The sequence below is a fragment of the Schistocerca piceifrons genome, chromosome 2 (genome assembly GCF_021461385.2).
Source record: "Schistocerca piceifrons isolate TAMUIC-IGC-003096 chromosome 2, iqSchPice1.1, whole genome shotgun sequence".
Taxonomy (NCBI): Eukaryota; Metazoa; Arthropoda; class Insecta; order Orthoptera; family Acrididae; genus Schistocerca; species Schistocerca piceifrons.
The window spans coordinates 213607395-213630357 of record NC_060139.1 but is presented as its reverse complement, the minus strand read 5'-3'; the positions used below and the strand labels follow the sequence as shown (position 1 = coordinate 213630357).

The window sequence follows — 22963 nt, the reverse complement described above, 5'->3', positions numbered from 1 at the left end:
AGGAAACCTGTATCCCTTTCTAATGCTATTCTTAATCTGAGCATTTTCTCTTAGTCTTCTATTGTTATTGTTCCCTCTTGATTCTTGTACATTTTATACCATCTTTCCCCATAGCTTGTATGCATTTTCTGAGAATTTCAAAGTCTTGCTAATTTTACATAGACAAATAATGTTTATGGGTTGAGAAATCCTTTATTTTCTTCTGTCTTGCCTCTGTTACCAAGCACAGTCCCATAACTGTATCCCTCATACTTTTATTATTCCTAAAGGTGAACTGACCATTATCTAACATGTCCCTAATTTTCTTTTCCATTCTTCTGTAGATTACTCATAAGTATCTTGGACAAGAGAGTTATTATTAGGGACTGGAAAAATTCGCATTTTGCAATAAATGCAAATGAATTCTAACTCGAAATGGAAAATTACTTAATAAATGCCATTTCCTGATGAATTACTTTATCAGAGATAATTTGAAATGGCTTTGTTTTCTATATATAAATATCGAAAATGTAACCAATTTTCAGTTACTTGAGATGTGCATCATGTGGCGAAGTCCAGATTGGAAAGATAATGTGTGTAAGAACCTGTTTGTAACACAAAAAATGCACAAACACAATGACGTATCAATGTGCTCAATGATTTGGTGCCATGCCATTTGTGGGTGGTTCAATGGTCTATTTAATACAACATATTGTTCAGTCATGGGACCTAGCTTTTTACAACAACGAAATGCATAGTCAAACAATGGCTAATTCTGGATGGAATAATGACAATATTATACAAAGGATACTTGCTACTCACCATATTGCAGAGATGCTAAGTCACATATAGGCACAACAAAAACTGCCAAACAAGTAAGCTTTCAGCCAAAAAGGCATTCATCTGATTGCCTCTCTGAACATCAAGTGACTACTGCTATAGATATGTTAGACATTTCAGGATTTAAGCTAGCTTCTTACTTCTGCAGAGTAGATATGGATGGAGGAGGAGTTGCTACATTTATTAAAAACTGCCATAAATTCAAGACCACTGACATTAATAAGTTCTGTTTAGAGCAGCATCTAGAAGCATGTGCAACAGAAGTAGAGTTCCATAATAGATCCTATATAATAGTAACTATTTACCAAGCACCTGGAGGAAATTTCAATCTATTCATAAATCATCTAGAAGCTGTTTTGGGTTATTTAACAGGAAGAAACAAAGAAATTTTGATTGCTGGTGACTTTAATACAGATTTTCTAATGCATTCTTCCAATAAACATTTACTGCAATTAGTAATGTTGTCTTTCAATCTAACTCACACTGTAAACTTTCCAACTAGGATCACTAAATCCTCAAGGACAGTCATTGATAACATTTTTATAGACAAATCAAAGGAACAAAATCATATCATAAAACCTGTAATAAATGGACTATCAGATCATGACATGCAGCTCCTTGTTGTAAATGTAAATTCTAAGCAGATTATCAAGACTGTTAAATCTGAGTACAGGAGAGTAGTCAATCAACTAAAAATTGAGTGTTTTAGAAAACTGCTCAAAGATATGAACTGGAAAGCTGTTTATAGTGCTCATGACATGAATGAAAAATATAACACATTCATGAACAATGTCAGTATCATGTTTGAAAACTGTTTTCCTCTAGAAGTTACTCAAATTAAACAGAAGTCTATAATAAAACCATGGATTACACAAGGAATAAAGATTTCCTGTAAGACAAAAAGGAAAATGTATCTGTCGACCAAGAATAGCTCCAATGCTGCTGATTTAGCTAAATACAAGGAATACTGTGAAATATTAAAAAAAGTAATTCAGACATCTAAACAAATGCACTATGAGAAGAAGATAGCAATGTCAGGGAACAAAATAAAAACAATATGGGATATAATGAAAGAGGAGACTGGTTGAACCAGAAAGGAACAGGAGCAAATAGCAGTAAGGGTAGATGACACATTAGTAACCGATGCGCATAGTGTGGCAAATCTATTTAACAAGTACTTTATATATCTAAAAACAAAGATGATGTGACTTACCAAATGAAAGTGCTGGCAGGTCGACAGACACACAAACACAAACATACACACAAAATTCAAGCTTTCGCAACAAACTGTTGCCTCATCAGGATATGTATGGATGGATATGTGTGTGTGTGCGAGTGTATACCCGTCCTTTTTTCCCCCTAAGGTAAGTCTTTCCGCTCCCGGGATTGGAATGACTCCTTACCCTCTCCCTTAAAACACACATCCTTTCGTCTTTCCCTCTCCTTCCCTCTTTCCTGATGAGGCAACAGTTTGTTGCGAAAGCTTGAATTTTGTGTGTATGTTTGTGTTTGTTTGTGTGTCTGTCGACCTGCCAGCACTTTCATTTGGTAAGTCACATCATCTTTGTTTTTAGATATATATTTCCTACGTGGAATGTTTCCCTCTATTATAACAAGTACTTTATATCCGTTACTGATAGAATGGGATTGTCAGGATCAGTAAATAATGCCCTTGAATATCTGAAACTAGCCTTTACAAATAGCTTCAGGTACATGAATATGTCACTCACTTCACCAAAAGAAATAACTTCCATAATAAAATCTTTAAAAACAAAGCAGTCTAGTGGTTATGATGAAATATCAACAAAGTTAATTAAGGAATGTTCTTGTGAGTTTGGTACAAAGAATTGTACCAAACTCACAAGAACATGCCTTAATTAAGTTACTTGTGTAACCAGTCAATTATAACTGGGACATTTCGCGACTGGCTAAAATATACAGATGTTAAGCCTCTATTCAAGAAAGGGGATAAAGAGATACCATCAAACTACAGACTGATTTCACTTTTGCCAGCATTCTCAAAAATTTTAGAAAAAGTAATGTACAGTCAGCTTCTCAACCATCTGACCACAAATAACATATTATCAAGAACACAGTTTGGATTTCTAAAGGGTTCTGATATCGAGAAGGCTATTTACACCTACAGTGAAAATGTACTTAATTCATTAAATAACAAATTACAAGCAGCAGGTATTTTCTGTGATTTGTCAAAGGTACTTGATTGTGTGAACAACAACATCCTTGTAAATAAACTAGAATTCTATGGTGTCACGGGCAGTGCTGCAAAATGGTTCAAATCATACTTCACTAACAGGAAACAAAGGGTGTCAATGCAAGGGACTAGTGAATTAAGTCATCAGTCATCATCAGAATGGGAAGAAATTACATGTAGTGTCCCACAAGGATCCATCTTAGGACCATTGCTTTTTCTTGTGTACATTAATGATCTCTCATCAGTTACAATGCCAGATGCAGAGTTCGTTTTGTTTGCAGATGACACAAGTATTGCAATAAATAGTATGTCGAGTGTAGTTCTAGAAAGATCTGCTAATGATATTTTCATGGATATTAATAAATGGTTTAAAGCCAACTCACTGACACTAAACTTCGAAAAGACTCAATATGTGCAATTCTGAACCTGTAAGAGGTTTCCACCCAGCATATGCATAAAGTATGAAGAAGAGCAGATAGAAGAGGTTGACAGTCTTAAATTCCTGGGATTACAACTTGATAATAAATTCAGTTGGGAGGAGCACACCACAGAACTGCAGAAATGCCTTAACAAATCTGTATTTGCAATTCGAGTGTTAGCTGACATAGGTGACATAAAAATGAAAAAGCTTGCATACTTTGCCTACTTTCATTCAATAATGTCTTATGGAATAATATTTTGGGGTAACTCTTCAAGTCAAACAAAAGTTTTCAGAGTCCAAAAGCATGTAATACGAATTATTTGTGGAGTAAATTCATGGACGTCCTGTAGAAACCTCTTCAAAGAACTGGATGTACTAACTAATGCCTCTCAGTATATTTACTCCTTAATGAAATTTGTCCTAAATAATGTATCTCTTTTTCCAACAAACAGCTCAGTTCATACATACAATACCAGGAACAAAAATGATCTGCGCGAGGACTTAAAAGCACTTACTTTAGTTCAAACAGGGGTCCACTACTCAGGAACACTCATCTTCAATAATTTGCCAGCAAACAAAAAAAATTTAGTTACAAATAAAGATCAGTTTAAAAGGAGCCTGACAGACTTACTAGTGGCCAACTCCTTCTACTTCACTAACGAATTTTTTAACAGAAACAAATGATGTATTTTATATATTCATACTATTAGTATTGTTATTTCAGCTTTAAAAATAAAGAAAAAATGACACATCCACGAGGATCTCCTCAGCACGGATCTATGGAACGAAAAACTAATCTAATCTAGACAACATTCGCCCGCGTGCCCACGCCCCCCCCCCTCCCCCCCCCCCCCCCCCCAAATTCACTCAAACGCAACTCACATACATACTGAAGTAATATCACGTCATGTTGCAGACAGACACAATTAAAAGACACTTACATAAGCTTTTGGCCACAGCCTTCATCAGTAAAAGAGAGACACACACCATTCAAACACACAGGCAAGCACACCTCAAGCACACCCGACCACGAACTCCAGTATCTTGGACCTGAATGCAACTATAACATAGGATGCAAGCATCAATCTGGAGTAGGCAGAGAAGGGGAAGGGATAGTAGTGAGGTGGGATGAGAGACGAACACTGTCTGGTGCAGTGTGCAGGGACTAGACTACCAACAGCTGCAGCTTCAAGAGGTTGCGGGGAGGGAGGTGGTGAAAAAAGGACCGAAAAAGGACAGGAGCAGGGAAACACAGGGGGATGTACTGGCAGAGGGCTGCACATAAACAGGGTGGGAGGTGAGAATGAGGAGGAGATGACGCTGGGTGTGGAAACAGTTGGGTGGAGGGTGTGGGGACAATATGTTACCATAGGTTGAGTCTGATATAATTATGGGAGTGGAGGATGTGTTCTAAGGATAACTCCCACCTGCGTAGTTCAGAAAAACTGGTGATGGAGGGAAGGATCCAGAAGGCTTGGGTAGTGAAGCAGCCATTGAAATCAAGTGTGTTGTGTTCAGCTACATGTTGTGCCACAGGGTGGTCTACTTCGCTTTTGGCCACAGTTTTGCATTGGTCATTCATCCTGGTGGACAGCTGGTTGGTAGTCATATAAATATAAAAAGTTGTGCAATTATTGCAGCAGAGATGGTAAATGACATGGCACTTTCACACTTGGCTTGGCCCCTGATGGGGTAGGATAAACCTATCTATGATAGGGCTAGGATAGGAAGTGCTGGGTGGGTAGACTTAGCAGATTTTGCACCTGGTCTTCCACAGGGATATGATTCTTGTGGCAAGGGGTTGAGATTGGGAGTGCCACAGGAATGGACTAGCATATTGTGAAGCCTGCGTGGGTGACAGAACACCACATTAGGAGTGATGGGAAGTATATCATGTAGGATGTTTGTCACTTCGTGGCACAATGATAGATAATCAAAGCCCTGGCGAAGGGTTTGGTTCAGCTGTTCCAGTCCAGAGTGGTACTCCTTTGTGACCGTTTTTTGGGGGTAGTGGGAGGATTGGGGTTGTGAGGGGAAAATGCATGGGAGATCTGTTTGCAGACTAGGTCTGGGGGATAGTGCCTGTCTGTGAAAGCCTTGGTGACCCTCAGCATATTGAGTAAGGGAGTTTTTGTCACTGCAGATATGCCGTCCCCGGGTGGCCAGACAGTATGGGAGGGATTTTTTGGTGTGAAAGAGATGACAACTGTCAAAATGCATACACTGTTAGTGGTTTATGGGTGGACAGGGGTGCGGATGGAGATATCAGAGAGGAGGAATTCAACATCTAGGAAGGTGGCATGCTGGGTTAAGGAGGACTATGCGAAGCAGATGGGAGAAAAGGTGCTGTGTCTTGGCTCCGAGTCCAGGTCAAAAAGATATAATTAATAAAGCTGAACCCCTCCAGGGGTTTGGTGTTTCGGGAGGCTAGGAAGGTCTCTTCTAGATGGCCCATAAAAGGTTAGCAGGAGGGGCGGGGGGGTTTGTGCCGTGCGGGTGCCCATGGCTGTGCCATGGATTTGTTTATATGCCTTCCCTTCAAATGTGAAGTAGTTGTGGGTTAGGATAAAGTTAGTAAGATGTATGAGAAATGAGGTAGTGGGTTTGGAGACTGAAGGACGTTAGACAAGGTACTGTTCAATAGAGGTATGACAATGGGCATGGTGGATGTTGATGTATAAGGAAGCGGCATCAACCGTGACGAGTAGGGATCGGGGAGGTTAAGGGGATGGGAATGATGGAGAGTCACTGAAGGAAATGGTCGACGTGGGAAGCTAAATTAAGGGAAATTGGTTGCAGATGTTGATCATTGGTCTTTCCATAGTTTGACATACTGAAGTATTACACACACACACACACACACACACACACACACACACTTAAAAGCCACACACATTAGCAGTTGTTGTCATCTGTGAGTGTGTGCTGTGAAAGAGCACTACTGTGAACTTCCGATAGAGCCCATCTGAGGCAAGTGCCTATCTAAACCGTGCTGTGTGATGCTCACACTCATTTATCATGTTATTGCTGCTTGCATACATTTGCCTTGTGTTCAGTGTGTGTTATGCTGATTGACATACACATCACAGTCTAATAATGCTGTACTAACACTCTTGTTTGTGTTGTGCGTCCCAGTTACAACTCACGTGACAGCAAGTGTGGGATGGTTCTCTGCATAGTTTTAGTCTCTGGTTGGTTCTCCGTTGTGTGTACAATGTCTGATGGTGCTACTGACGATTTTTTTGCTGTCTGGTTAATCAGCAAGAGGTTCTTACTGCCAAGTTGCATAATCTCAGTCAACAGCAGGAGGCATTTACAATAGCGCAATACAATCAAATCCAGGTATTGCAAACACTTGCTTCTGTTTTGGCCAGTTCGGGTCCATCTCAATCTATGTTATCTTCTGCATCGCCCCTTGCATCTCCCATTTTGCCTGTTTCTATCCCAGTTATTTATTTCTCTCCATTTCTGGCTTATGCTTTCTTTTTGTCTTGGTTATCACCTTACATGTATCAACTCCTTTGTCAACTGGCTGACCTGCAGGATCCGACTGCACTCTATTTTGATAATACATGCAACCTTATTTCAAAATTCTACCATAAATCGATGCATGTCATTGCAACCCAAGTTGAGATCTATCGATGTCGCAAGAAACCATAACATTCCTGTAAGTCTTGGGCAGTTGAGCTTCATGGTTTAAGCCATTGTTGTCACTTTGTCACTGATGTACATAGGAGTCACACGCCGCCCACATGGTTCATGATGCATTCATTTGGTTGGCCCCCAATCGTGAGGTTCATGAACAGGCACTTCAATGTGAAAACCCCTCCCCCTCTGACATTGTGATATTTCACAATCGTTTGAGGTTTCGAGGGCTGCGGGTATTAAAACTGAATCATGGTGTGAGGCTGCAGAAATTCAACCTGCTTCCCCCACTGTTTTTCAGACAGTTCACAGGGGGCGATATTCAAAGCAGCGGTCTGCACACGAGCAAAACATCACGGCTGGCCCAACTCACTGCGGCAGCCATGGCCGCAGCACTGGCACAGAAGGCCCAGTAATGAACAACAACAATGCAAGCACTTCATGCTTCCCTCTTGCCCATCGTGTTTTGTCACCCATGACAGGTCGGATTGTCCTATGCAGTGGGCGGTTCACCCCTAGTGCAACAAAATGAGACACACTGCTCCTGTTTGTAATGCAAAACTCCAACAACCTATTGCAGACACTGACATAGATGTCAATTGTGGCCTACTGCAGACACTGCCATGGATGTCAATTGTGTATCGATAATCTCAGTTGTACCCAATAAGCTTGTTATTGACACCAAGGTTTATCAGACGGTTCTGCAAATGCAAGTCGACACTGGTGCTGCTGTGTCATTACTCAACTTGTATGCGTGCATGGACTTGGGTTCTCTTCTTTTAGTGTAATAATCAAGTACATTAGTCACCTACAGTAAAACAAAGTATTCTGATATTAGATAGTATCTCAGTGCCAGTAACACATAAATCTGTGGTCAATCTATCTGTGGTTAGTCTCATCTCTGACCAAGTGCCTTATACATAGTTCGACTCTTTATGCTCTGAATTTTCCACCCTGTTTTCTGTGGGCTTGGGCTGTGCCAATAATTTCAAAGCCTACATCACCATTAACCTTCAGCCAGACCCCGTTTCTTTCAGGCTCACCCAGTGCCGAGGCACTCTGTGATCAAGTCCAGACGGTGCTCAAATGCCTCATGGCCTTCAGTGTATATAGTCGATCACATCCGGTGAATGGGCTACCCTCTTATTCATTGTCAAGAAGCTGTCAGGATGGTTTACACCTTTGTAGTGATTTCAAACTATTTGTCAGTCCTCAATCTATCGTTGACATGTATTCATTGCTATGCCTTGATGAACTTTTTGCTAAGCTCACTGTTAGTCAGTATTTTTCCAACATTGACCTCTCCAACCTTTGTTGCAGCTTCCCATTGATGTTGTCTCAATGGCTCTTGGTTCTTAACATGCCTTTTGACTTATATCAATACTTGCAATTACCATTTGGCGTGACAAGCACTCTGGCGATTTTTCAATGGTTTCTCAAACAACTCACGAGGTCTGTGCCTGGCTGTGCCAACTATCTTTATGATATTGTGGTCTCCATCTCCTCCACTGCTGAACATCTCAACAACTTATGTACACTCTTTTCGGTATTACAGGTCACTGGGTTACAATGCATTTTGGAAAAGTCCTGCTTCTTTCAGCCCTCTATTGTTTATCTTGGGTTCAAGGTGTCTATTGCTGGTATCAAACCACTTCGTCAGAATGTCTCTGCCATTGTGGCTCTTCTGTGTCCTACATTGGTCAAGGAAACCCAGGTATTTTTAGGTTAAGATTGCTTATCATCATTAGTTTCATTAGTTTTTGCAGTGTGTGTGGGTGGGGGGGGGGGGGGGTGACACGGGAGGAGGGCGGTGGGGGAGGAGGGGTGTCAGTTGCACAATTGTTACACACGTTGCTGTGTAAGGGGACATCTTTCCACTGCCTGCAGACGTGTGAAATGGTGTTTTCCAAACTGAAGTATATGTTACAATCTGCATCTTGCCTCGTAACCTAGCAACCGGGTCAACATTTAGTGTTAGCAACAGAAGAATGCCAGCTTGGGCTGGGGGCTGTCTTAGCTCATAAATATTCTGATGGCTCTATTGCATACACGTCAAAGATGCTTAATTTGGCTCAGACTAGATTTTCACAAATATGGAAAGAAGCCCTGGCCATTGTTTATGCTTTAAAGAAGTTCCATGTTTTCCTGTAAAATTCCATCACATTGCAGGTCACAAGCCATTAGTTTAGCTGTTTAACCCTTCAGCACCATTGCCAGACAAAGCAGCACATCGCCTTCCAACACTGAGCACTGTTCCTTTCTCGGTACAACTACTAGAATCACTTCTGCCCCACTGCTAAACACGTGAATGCTGGTCCGTTCTCCTGTCTACTGGCCGGTCCGGACCCAGTTTTTGATTGGGATGAGTTATTCTGTTTCCATGTTGATGAATGTGCACAACACATTGTTGATGGTTTTACCATCACTGGTGCTCAGGTTGTGCAGGCTTGTGCTACTGATCCTATTTCACAGAAAGTGATACACTGCATACAACATGGCTGCCTGACACACTTCCATCGCACGCATCCATCCCCCTCTGTAACTACTATGTGTTACAGCAGTATCTTCAGTCTAAAAAAAACTTTGAACACATCATTTCACAATATCCCACAGCTCTTTACATAATGATTTTTGTTCACGATTCACATATACTTCAGCTTGATCTTCATCATCACTAAATTGTAAGCTCATTCTATATCTGCTCATGGTACATTTACAGTCCAATATCTGATTTCAGAATTGTCTCATTAAGATCTAATCCAGCAGATATCTTTCCGTGTCACCACGCAGTTTCCAAGTATACATTTTCCACTTATATCCTTCCCAATTATATCTTGTGATTCCTGAATTGTGTATTTTGCTGTGGTGCACCCCCCAGAATTGTTGAAAGCCAACTGTCCGTCAGCCACAGCATTTAAACTCCTGCGAATCTGCATTACCAGCAGCTGATCTTTGGACCGCAACAAGAAGTTGGTTGGTGGGCCAACAGAGGGTGGTACTAGTGGCCATACCAAACCAGCGATTGATGCGTGCACCAGCCAGTGGCACCTGCCCAGCATTTAAGACTGTGCTCTGGCTGCAACTCGCACTGCAACCATTTGCTAAAGACTGATGTTCATCTCTGAAGTTGATGCTGCTGCTGCTGCCCTACCTGCTGCTCACTGTCGTTGCCATACTCTTTGAAGCCACGCTTCTGGGGACAGGTCCTACTCAGCGGAACACTTCCGGACTTGGGAAAGTTTTCACTGGTGACTATTTAACTTCGGCAAATTTTCATAGCCTGTGCTGGACATGGACTTTAGCTCAGAACCAAGGCACTGCTGCTCCAAGGGGAAATGGCTGCACGCAGGTGGAGAGCCTCGGTTCTCTCCAGCAGAGGGGCCTTGACCACCTGCACTAGGGCCATTGGGGGTTCGTCCTTATCAAACAGTTGGCTTGACATCATATATATTGGATATGGGATGGATTCAGCCATATCTAATATGGTCTCAGCATGCCAGCAGGTTGCCCTGGCATACAGATATTTTCCTTGGGATACGCTTTCCACCCTGTGGTCCAGGATAAACCTCGATCTTGTTGGGTTCTTCATGGGGTCCTCTTTGTTGATTGTGGTCGACACTGATGCTGGCTTCCCTTCTGTTTCCTGACTGTCATATACCACTGCCACCTCCACTGCTATCCAAACATTGGCACGAATTTTTTCATTGGAATGACTCCCCAAAATGGTAGTGACCAACAACAGCCTGCAATTATATCTGTAGAATTCAATGCGTTTTTCACAGCTCATGGAATCTCACTCACACATATGGCGCCCTACCATCTGGCATATAATGGACTTGCCAAATGTTTCATTCAGACTTTTAAAACCCCGATGGCCAAACTCTGTCAACATTTTTTTCTTTACAGACACTTTGTTCCTATTCTTATCTTCGTACTGAGGCCAACTTGATGAAGGGTTGTCTCCTGCAGAACACCTAGATGGTCCCCTCTTTGGTCCCAGCTGTCAATCATACACCCCACATTTCTGGCAACTCCCCACACCCACCCTTGGTGCCATCATTATGCTGCCCAGGATCGTGTCAGGGCCAACATGTACACCAAGAGTAGGCTGAGGTGGATACCAGCCACAGTTCAGCACCTCCTGGGCCACACCATGGGGGAGTTTTGAGTGTGCCAATGGGTCCAGTTACTGGCAGGACATTAACCAGCTTCATCAGAGAAAAGGTGCCACACCACCAAGTAATGATCTACCTCTAGTACTTGTTCCAGAGCCTCCTTCACCATCTGCAGCTGGCTACCCAGCACCATCCCTGGAGGAGGCAAGCCAATGGGCCCTGGAGGATCATCTGGCTGTGTTGATGGATGTAAATCTGCAGCTGGGCTCTGCCCCAACCCCTGGGTTTGGAGGATATGGGCGTTGTTAAGGACTTCGACACCTGCCTCTTCCTCAACACCTCTGTCCTGGGAAGGGGGAGAGGAATGCTGTTCCAAGATCTCCGTACAGCACTGACAGCTGACTGTCCTTGAGCCATAGCATTTAAGCTCCTTTGACTCCACACTACCAGCAGCAAAACTTTGGACTGCTATAAGAAGTTGGCCAGTGAGCCACCAGAGGGTGGTACTAACAGCTTCGCCAAGCCAGCAATCAACAAGTGCACCAGCCAACAGCATGCACCAGTTGGACTATGTTACGCACCCACCAACAAGGAAACCAGCTAATACAAAAGATGTAGTCTTCACATGGCCAGGGTTTTAAGATCACACTCTGGCCACAACTTGCAGTTCATCTACCAGCTGAAGACTGACATCGCCCTGTTCACTGCTCACTGTTGTCACCGCCCACCTTCTACGTCACACTTCAGGGGACGGTCCTGCTCAGCATGACACTTTTGGACTTGGATAAGTTTTCAGTGATAAGTATTCAACCGAGAGAAATTTTCATATCCTGTGCTGGACACATACTTTAGTTCAGAAGCAAGATACATGCCAGGACAGTGACCCTGCTTGTCTTTTTGAGTTCCAAGTGTTGTTTGAGTTTCCGACTGGGAACTGACAATTTTTTTTGCTTTGGACCTGGATAATTCAAAAAGAAGCTAACCTTTTGTTGGATATTCAGAAGAATTTTCTTCCCTTTAAGATTCAAGCATCAGATCAATTTTGTTCAAAGTCCTTTCAAATTGTTTGTAACCTCCTGTCAGGTGCGGTGTTTGTCGCAGCGAGATCGGGCACGGTCTATCAAATTGATCACACCGTTTATTCACGTGATAATTTATTAAATTCTGTTCACAAAACATATTATAAGTGCCAAATATATTTAAAGAAAGATAAAGATTACATACGAGCACAACTGCAGTAGAAATATTCATCATTCAGATTTCTTATCGTCAATGTTGGGCTTTAGTAACAAATGATAAAAACGTCGCTTTTTCATTTGCTTCTTTATTATATTTCACTAATAAAACACATCACAAATGACAATTTTCTTTACAGAAAGACTATTATGACACTGGAGCAGAACAACAATGATATTACAACTCATTCATTTGTTTCGTCATCACTTTTTGACTGTGATAACAAATGCAGAATTTTTCCGCATTCAGAGCAAAAAGGTTCAATGTGTATCAAACAGATAGGCTTCTGACACATTTTGCAACAATATTTTGTCAGTCCTTTTTTTCTGTGCAGGCATTACACCTTTTCCTCTTGATTCCAGTCCCTTGTTCTTCGTTTCTGCTTCTTCTTCACACGTTGGCCTATATTGTTGTAGCCACAGTTGAAGATCTCTGTGAATTCCTGAGGTGTCCAAGCATCTATGAACCAAGTGAGGTAGAACTAACGCATGTGAGAGTTGCTTCAGGAATCCTTTTCTTCGGATAAAATTCTCGTTGTTGCCATAGTAAATTACTTGTGAATTGATTCCACTCATATTGATCATTGCAAAAAATATGACCATGGGCCAACGGCACACATTTCTTGCTACATTGTATGAAGCAGTCCACTTATCTGTAGTGTCGACTTCACCTTTGGTGCTATTGTAAAACTTTACAATGGATGGCTTCTGTTTATCTCCAGTGTCAGCATCTATTCAATTATCTTCATGCAAACTTGATGCCAAGATAATACACTTCCCCTTTTTAGGAACGTAGGAAACTAGAGTACAGCCTTTCTTGAAGCCAAAAAGTGAACTATGGACAGCCCTGCCTTTACTGGTAGCAAACTCCAGAGGAATCTCACGCTTGTTTTTCTTCATCGTCCCAACAAAAGAAAGATTTTTTCTTCTTAGCTCTTCTATCAAACCAATACTAGTAAACCAATTGTCTGCTGTCACATTTCGATCTGACTGATAAATTGGTTCACATAGTCACAGAACAACATCTGAAGGTTTATTGCTAATGTGGTACAATCCTTCTGGCTGCAGCCCAGCGTATATTTCCAGATTATAGAGATAAAATACTTGGGAATCCACAAGAGCATATATCTTAATTCCATGTTTGTTTGGTTTGCTAGGTATGTATTGGTGAAAACTGCACCTTCCACAGAATCCTTCAAGTTTCTCATCTATTGTAACGTTTTCTCCAAGGGTGTAGGATTCCTGGCAATTCTGTGCAAACAGAGAAAATATTTCCCGAATCGCTGTTATCTTGTCTAATTTTCTCCTTTCATCGCGAGTCACACGATTGTCAAATCTAAGGCACCGCATGATGAATTTGAAACGTTTTATGTTCATAACGAGACAAAATTTTTCAATTCCATCCCCATCACTTCCCCACAGATCTTCTAAGCTTTGTCTGTTGCTTTTGTTAACACCAGCCAAAAACAGAAGACCAATGAAAGCTTTTAATTCAATAACTATAGGTTTTTACATCTCTCCCTCGCTGAAAAGAAGCTTTGATGCTCTCAATATACTGATTGGTATACAGAACTATAATCGACAAAATGTCGTCATCTATGAGGAAATTCCAGCATTCCAAAGGTGTTCTCAATGCTTTTGCCGCACCTATTGGACCAGGTAACTTTCGAATAATATTGTGGGCCCTGAAACGTACTCTCTGCGATTGTGGAACTTTATTCCATTTTGTCTCTTTGTCCCTTCCAGTATAATAATGCTGGCTTTCTTCAAGTACTTCCTCGTCATTTTCACTGCCATTTTCCTCTGTTTCTGAATCTTCCTGCCGAACTTCAACCGCGTCATCACAATCTGTGTCTACTTCATCTTCAAAATCCTCTTGAACTTCATCATTATCCTCTTCGAACAACATTTTTTGTATTTCTGCAACATGATTTGGGTCAAGGAGGTTGTACGTCTTACTGTAGCCTGGCATGATCAAGTGTCTCACACCTAAAATGATAAAATTCCTACAAAATAACGTAGTAAGGCGCAGTGTATCAATTTGATACCTGATACTCAAACATTCTTAACTGACGATTAAACGGTCCAAAAAGAAAATAAGTGCATTACATATTGTATATTAACATTGTACTGCTTACTAAGTTATGTTGTAAACCAAAGAAATGAATTGTTGAAATGCAACACGCAGTGTATCAAACTGATCAATCGGCACATATATCGACAACAGAGCAGTCGTATCAACACTGAAGCACGCAACAATGACAAGCGTTCAGAAAAGGCTAGCTACTAGCGAGTAGGCATCAGTGCTGCCACTCGTTGACAAATAATTTACAGTAAACTTCGAGGTGTATCAATTTGAACAGCCGCGCCCGACGGAAGGTTAATAAATGTGTTAAATGACAGTGCTTTCTGTTCTCAATTTTTGGGACACTTTTCATATTTTCCATTACTAGCTGAAATTTGTTACAGAACAAGGGATCTTTCTCCTGTCTCACTACTGGGCACATATTATCCGGTAACTCTCCACGCCTTTCCCTCCTGCAGCAAACTTACTACGATTATTAGACTGTCATCTTTACACACTGAGTTACTGTGCACTCACATACACAACTGCTTCATTTTATGCATATGATGTCAGCATATGTACCTGAACTATTGTTGTTTTGTTCTTGTTGTTGCTTCTGATGAGAATAATCCTTTCACTGAACTGTTCACAGTAACTAACTCCTTGCCAAATTCAGAGTTCTACACCACAGCTTTTAGTACATTAAGCTTTTGTAGGTTTTTCAATCTTTTTCTCACAGTAGTCTCACCCTTGGCAGCCCCTCCAGGAGACCTTAATGGGAGACTATTTTGGAATCTTTTGCCAATGGAGAGATCATCATGACACTTTTTAAATCACATACCACATTCCCTGCAGACACAAGATGTGATTTTAATGGAGTGCTTTTTATTGCTTTCTGCATTCTCATAGGGTTGACCATTACTAATTCTTCCACCTTTAAGGGCATTTTCCTCTCCCAGGGATGAGAGACTATTCTGAAGCTCTATCCACTCCTCCACCCTCTTTTAACACGTCCACTGGAAAAAAGAGAGTGATTTTTTATACCCTAAGTCTTCGGCCACTATTAGTGGTGATTGAATTCAAAATCTCAGCAGTGGCTGAGATCAAACCATGCAATCCAAGATTGGTGGATTGGTAGTCAAAGATGCTACCCCTAAGCCACAGCTGCCATTGCATGGCCTCTATGATTTCACTGGTAGTTGTAACGGAAGAATGACCAAGAAACTTACAATAGTGTATCAGCAAGGTTCCCTAGAATCGGAAGTGACATGGAATGTCTTGGATGTATTATCCATATTATCACTTATTCTTCTGCAGATAAGAGCTCTTCTGACTACAACAGAGATAAGAAATTCATTATGCCATCACAAATAATCAATTTTTGAAAACGTAATATAACTGTACAGATAAAAAAATCTACTCAGTAAGCAATGGCAGGAGGAAACATACAGGCTTTCACGGTCAGTGGCTTTTGGCAGATGGGCAAAGGGGAAGGAAGAGTTTTCCTTCAACCCTCTTCCTTCATCTTCAACCCTTCTGCAAGAAGAAGAAGCCACTGGCTCTGAAAGCTTGCACATTTCCTTGACTTTTATGTGTGTTTTCTCCTGCTAGCACTTGGTGAGATTTTTTATCTATCTGTGTGTGTGTGTGTGTGTGTGTGTGTGTGTGTGTGTGTGTGTGTGTGTGTGTATAAACATGTTCATATGTGCTTTGTTCCTCTCATCATCTCTACTCTGCTCCTGTCAGATATTAGCAACTATCTAAAATGTTTTTGCAGTGTCACAACAAAATGTTGATGACATAAAAATAACTGACCAGATCATAGTAGTAGTTGTGAGGTTGAAGTGGATTACGTGGTGCAAATAGAATCAAAACTGGTCCATCTTCAACAAAAGGTGACAGAGTGAGGCTCTTCACTCCCGGTGGGGACAACCAGACTGAAACCTGGTGTATATTATCAAGGATCCACTTCATGAGCATCTCTGATGAAAATTCTGCATCTCTGGGATATTCCTGCAAAAAGAGAAATCTGACATTTTGTTATAAGTTTATGATGCTCTACTCAGTAAAAATGATACACAGAACTACAAATATGTACTGCCATTTAACAAAAAAATCCTTACTTTCTGTTTGTGGAAATGGCTGTCTACAACCCAGTGAGAAGTATATGATCACACACTATGATACCTTTCACATATTTCCATTCTACAATAAACAGTGATGAGATCTTCAAAGATCTGATACATATATATATATATCTACATATTTTGCCAAAATTTTGGTCCCCTGTGACCAGTAACGGAGTTTTGTGCAGTCTAATTTTCTATTATGCCAGAATACTAGATCTCTGTGAACTTTGGATAGAACCACAAAAATTTAGAACATGTGGAAGTAAGTAGGAGAAAGGATCAAATTGTTTTATATACCAATCATGACTATAATCATTAGGTACAAATGGAATTTACATGTACCACATAGATTGAGAAGTATCTTACAGAACTTGGGGTCTGGCAGAACATTTCACTACAATTAGTGGACAGAATTTTAATCAATGTGAAATCAACAGGAATAATAATAATAATAATAAAACAATGGAAAGTTCAGGTTGGAAAATCAACAATATTATGAAAAGGATGGGTTGCTGCTCACCATAAAGCTGACTTGCTGAGATTCAGACGGGCACAGTGAAAAACTGTTAAACGTAGACCTTTAATCCAAAGCGTCCTTCAGAAAGGAATGAAAAACACATGCACATTCAAGCCAGCACACTTCACACATACACATGAATGCTATCACCAACCACTCTGGCCGTAATGCAACTCTATCACATCAAGTGGATGCAGCAACCCGGAGTGGGGCTGGAAGGGGGAAGGGGAGGGGTAGTACGTTACAAGTGGGGTAAGAAGAGCCAGCACTGCATGTCAGAGTGTGCAGGTACTAGGCAGCAGGACTAGGCCACCACGTGCATCATCAGGAGGCTGTGGGGGAGGGATCAGAAAGGTGGGGGGGGGGGGGGGATGGGAAATGGAAAATGAGATGAGAAGAGAAGCAGAAAAGACCATGTTGTAAGGAGAATTCCCAGCTGTGCAGTTCAGAAAATCTGGTGGTGGAGGATCCAGATGATCAGGGTTGTAAAGCAGCCACTGAAATCAAGAATGTTATGTTGGACAACTCAACACATTATCTGTACAATGAGTAGCATTCTATCCTTTTCATAACATTGTTGGTATTCCAACCTGGACTATTCACTGGTTGATTTTGTCTTACGGGTATCCTTTTAGCCCACAACCCAGTGATGTTTTCCTTAGTTAGTATTCTTTAAAGCATTACTCTACTCAGTGTCCATTCTTTACCTTCTTTTGTGTGTTTTCCATCACCTTCAAAACCACCCACACTCTGGCAGCTGAGCCACACTGTCTCACTAGTCTCACCTGCACACAACTCATGGCTATGTGACCGCGCGGATTGTTGGTGCAGCATCTCGTGACCCAAATTCGTCCCACAAATAATTATAATTGTTCCTAATGATAACATTTCCTCCCTCATCCTCATGTGTTTTCACATGTTATTTTATACACCTGCCTATAACACATGAACTTGTGAACCTCTAACCTTGACCTAACCAATCCCCCTCTCCCCCCTTTTTCTCTCCCCTTACCCCAACAAAAACATACTCCTACACCTCATCCATTCTGTCCTTTTTCGCACTTTTTGTGCCAATTTTTACATATTTGTGTGTGTTTTTACATATTTGTGCATGTTTTTACATATTTTCCAATTTGTACACAGTTTTATGAATTTGTGCATATTTTCGTGTTTCTGTGGCATTTTTACTCTTTTTCTATTATCCAACTCCCCTCACAACCACCTGACACCTTCACTTGCCCATTTCCTACATCATTTCCCATGTCCACAATGCTATCCCTGCTACAATGGACCCCTGCTCCATGTTTCTGCACCAGTTCAGAAACAGTAGGTCTTTCCCTGGCTAAAACCCAGACCCACATTATATTCCTTAAATGCTGCCTAACCACAGAATCCTTCTCAATGGCCTAAACATAAAAATACCTTTCCCTGGGTCTTACCCATCCTTTTTAAATGGCCTACACCTTTTCAGAGTGTGTCAGTCCCTGTCCCTCACAAACCTGGTACTGCAAAACTGCAAAAGAACATCTCCCTGGCAAAGGTATCCCAGCAATACCACTGCTCCCTTGACAAGATTCTGCTAATGCGCAATCCCAGCTACATACATCACATCTCTGAAATTGAATCTCTTGTATCCAGCACCTAGAAGAGCATTCCAGACACCACCTTCATAAATTATCCAACCTGCTGTCATCCTACTACTGCTTTGGGCACCACTATTTAACCACTATCCTACCCACATGTTCCTCCTTGTCAACTCCTTATAGCATCCAGACCGTGCTTAGCTGACTTTTTTAACTAGCCACATCCTTCAAAACTACAAGGGCAATCCCAGAAGTAAGGTCTCCAAAGGGATGGAGCAAATAGGGAAGCTGATCATACTACTTTTTTCCTTGCTCTCTCCACACTCTGCAGGAACCACTGAACATCCTCTGGAGCTTGCAGTCTTGGCATGGCAGCCAGTTGTAATGGAGCTCCCATTAGACATCACCACCAGGTCCAAAGTTCACACAGTTATTCAGTTTCTGAAGGCAAAAGGCATTAAACAAATTGACATTCATTGGCAGTTGATGGAAGTGTGTGGTGAGTCATGTCTGGATGTCAAAAATGTCTGCAAGTGGTGTAGAGAGTTTTTAGGTGGTCGTACTGAACTTCATGATAAGGAAACAAGCAGGAGACAGCCGATTCTTATAGAGACATGTTGACCAAACTGTGCTTAAAGATCAGCAGATCACTCTCAATGAGATCTGCAACTTTGCTCCTGAGGTTTATCGAAGCTCCAGTCACCGAACTTTGACTGAAGTGTTGAAATTTCCAAAGGTGCACACAAGATGAGTCCCAAGAATGCTGACAGTAGACCACAAACAGCAATGCTTTGAAATTTACCACCAGTTTCTTCAATGCTACATGGATAAAAAGGACAGCTTTTTGGACTCAGTAGCCATGGGTGCTGAGACCTGGGCTTTCACACCTGAGGCCAAACAACAATCATATGAGTGGTGGCATTCCGATTCACCCAAGCCATGAAAATTCAAGAGAACACAGCCTGCTGGTAAAGTTATGGCAACTGTGTTTTGGGATCGAAAGGTTGCCTAGGTCGTGAAGCAGCCACTGAAATCAAGCACATTATACTCAGCTGCATGTTGTGCCACAGGGTGGTCCACTTTGCTCTTTGCCACAGTTTAGCGGAGGCTCTTCATCCTGGTGAACAGTTGCTTGCTAGTCATACCAATACTCAAAGCTTTGCAATGATTGCTGCAGAGCTGGTATATAACACGGCTGCTTTCACAGATGGCATGGTCTCTGATGGGGTAGGATTAACCTGTGACAGGGCTGGAAGTGAAGTGCTGGACTGAACAAGTCCTGCACATAAGTCTTCCATAGGGTATGATCCCTGAAGCAAGAGGCATAGGAAGGCACTAGGATGTTGTGGAGGATGGGTAGGTAATGGAACACCACTTTAGGAGGGGTGGGAAGGATCTTGGGTAGGATGTCCCTCATTTCAGGGGATAATGAAAGATAATCAAGCCCTAATGAACAATGTATTTCAGTTATTACAGGCCGTGGTGGTCTTGGGTGGCTAAGGAGGCCCGCCTTTGTAGCTGGTTCTTGGGGGTGGTGGGAGGATTGAGGGCATGTGGGAATATGGCACAGGAAATCTAGTTGCATACTATGTCTGAAGGATAGCACCCATCTGTGAAGGTCTTTGTGAAATCATCAGCATACTTGTCACAACAGATATGCTGTTCCCAGATGGCCAGGATGTATGAAAGGGAATCTTTGGCCTGGAAGGGATGGCAGCTGTCAAAATGTAGGTACTGTTGGTGGATGGTGGTTTAATGTGGACAGAACAGTGGACGCAGCCATCAGAGAGGAGCAGGACGCAAACGACTGGGAAGGTGGCATGCTGAGTTGATGAGGACTACTTTGTCACTTGTAGCATTTGCCAAAAAGGTCTTACGAGAACATATAAAGGAGGTATCAGTTTTTTGGCTTACCAGTTTTGGGTCTGAATTTTTTCCATTAGTTATGAGTAAATAATCCGAAACAAATAATACCAACATAATTAGGGTTTCGTCTCTAGCTATAAATGTTTTACAAGTTTAGCGCCAAATATTTAACATTAACTCATCAGTAAAGCAATCAAATGTTTGAACCTGTTTTATACATGAGAGTTTGATTCTTTAAAGAGTCAGAGGTAGGGGGTGGGCAAGTTAATGGTTCCAAGTTAATGGAGAAATTATTTGTATGGGATTTGAGGGAAATGCTATGGCGTAATTAATGAATAGGAAACAGTGCACAGAAACCGGACAAAATTGTGGGGGACCTTGAATCAATTAAAAACACACGTTACAAACTATAAGACAAGGAGTCCCACAATGTTACGTACTCAAGCCAATACTATTTATTCTCTGTGTAAATGATTTCTCAAGACTATATAGATCAGAAACTTGCAATGTATGCCAATGATACAACAACTGTCTGTGCAGCTGAGACAAAGGAGGAGCTTGAAAAGGAAGCACTCCTGAATACTGAAAATGCAAATAAGTACCTAATACAAAAGAATCATTTTATAAAATCACTCTAAAACAATGTACATAGTGTTTCAAACCAAACATTAATATAAATAGAGAGCCAGTTGGAGAAAAAAAAGAACAAAGTTTTTAGAGACTATTATACACAGCCATTTGTGAAAAGTGCAACACCGAGAAAGCCATACTTGGTGGAAGTGGCGATGGGTGAGCAAGGAATATGTGATACATTCTACAGCGAGGTGGGGTACACATAGGCAGAGCAGAGCCCCCTTGTGATGGTCCGATAGGGTCAGTGTTGCGTCTGGTGTAGTCAGTGCAGAGCTGTCACACACGGTGGAAACAATATGCCTCATCGATGTCAAAGGGAGCCATATCGGCATGTGAGTGAGTTCGAACGGGGCAGAATGATTGGTCCCCAAGAAATGGCGTTATCATACTGTGACATTTCGGTTCGCACAGGGCATGCTGCTACGACAGTGATGTGTATGTGGAAGCAGTGGATAGAGGAAGGTCATACACAGCAACGAGCAGCATGGGATGACTGTCATCTTGTCCGTGTGGCCATTACAGACTGTGCAGCATCATCCACAGTGTTGGCTCATCGCTGGAGCACTGCAACAGGTGTGAACTTGTCTGAATAGACTGTTCGTCTCCGTCTGCTGCAGGTTACTGGTTGCATGCATGCCATTACGTCGGCTTCCATTGTCCGGAACCACAAGCTCATCCGATTGCAATGGGCATGTGAACACCGTCACTGGGGTGCTGAGTGGCAACATGTAATCTTTTCGGCTGAGTTCCACTTCAATGTGTCCTACAGTGATGGCCATATATGTGTCCAGTGGTACCGTGGTGAGCGCAACCTAGAAGGCTGCATTGTGGAGTGGCATAGCGGACAAACACCAGGTGTGATGGTTTGGGGCGCCATTGGTTACAACAACCGATCTTGCCTCGTACATATTGTGGGCAATTTGAACAGCAACCAGTACCTAACAGAGGATGTGGAGCCTGAGATACTACCCCTGCTTCAGGCATCTCCACAGGCCACATTTCAACACGACAGTGCCCAGCCACATACTGCAAGGAATGTACAGGCCTTCTTCAAAGGGTGATGGGTACCACTGCTTCCCTGGCCTGCATATTCGCCAGAAATGTCACCCATCGAATGTGTCTGGGATGTGGTTGGCCAGCACCTGGTGTGTCACGTTCCTCCAGTAACTGGCATCATGGATTTGTGAGCTCGGGTACAAACTGTGTGGAGGGAAATTGCTCAGGAATGTATTCAGAATCTTATTGATTCAGTGCCATGGCATACAGCAGCTCTAATTGCAGCGCATGGTGTTCACACAACATACTGAATAGTAGGGCTCAAAGGACATGTACAGGTTTGAAAAGGTAATCATTTGTTACTTGTCATGTAGGCCTACCTAACCTGTGGTATTAAATTAACTGAATTCATGTGATTCCTTCTTAGTGTTGCAATTTCCACAAATGGTAGTGTAGATAAACATTTGATATGGTGGAGGAACTGAATGCACTGTGTAACAAGGTAAACATACAGATTTTCCCCATATACAAAACACCAATAGCTGTGAATGATAAAGTTATCACGACAATATACTAGGAACTCACTTCCACATCTGTCCTACTTAATATTTAAGGAAGTGTTTAAACAGGTTACTTAAAAAGAATATTTCTACTTCAGAAAAGAATGTGAGATATACAGCGTAAATACCATTCACACAGTCTTGTCAATAAGCATAATACAGGATGA

The 22963-nt window shown here is 41.8% G+C and overlaps 1 protein-coding gene across 3 annotated transcripts in view; it reads right to left on the bottom strand.

The window, feature by feature from the left end:
* Nucleotides 1-22963, bottom strand: part of LOC124777950 (thioredoxin domain-containing protein 11) — a 161608-nt gene that overhangs the window by 54730 nt on the left and 83915 nt on the right. For all 3 annotated transcript variants that reach the window (XM_047253506.1, XM_047253508.1, XM_047253507.1), the window contains exon 5: nt 16328-16525. In XM_047253506.1, coding sequence (XP_047109462.1) covers nt 16328-16525 — 198 coding nt within the window. The remainder of the gene's footprint in view (nt 1-16327; nt 16526-22963) is intronic.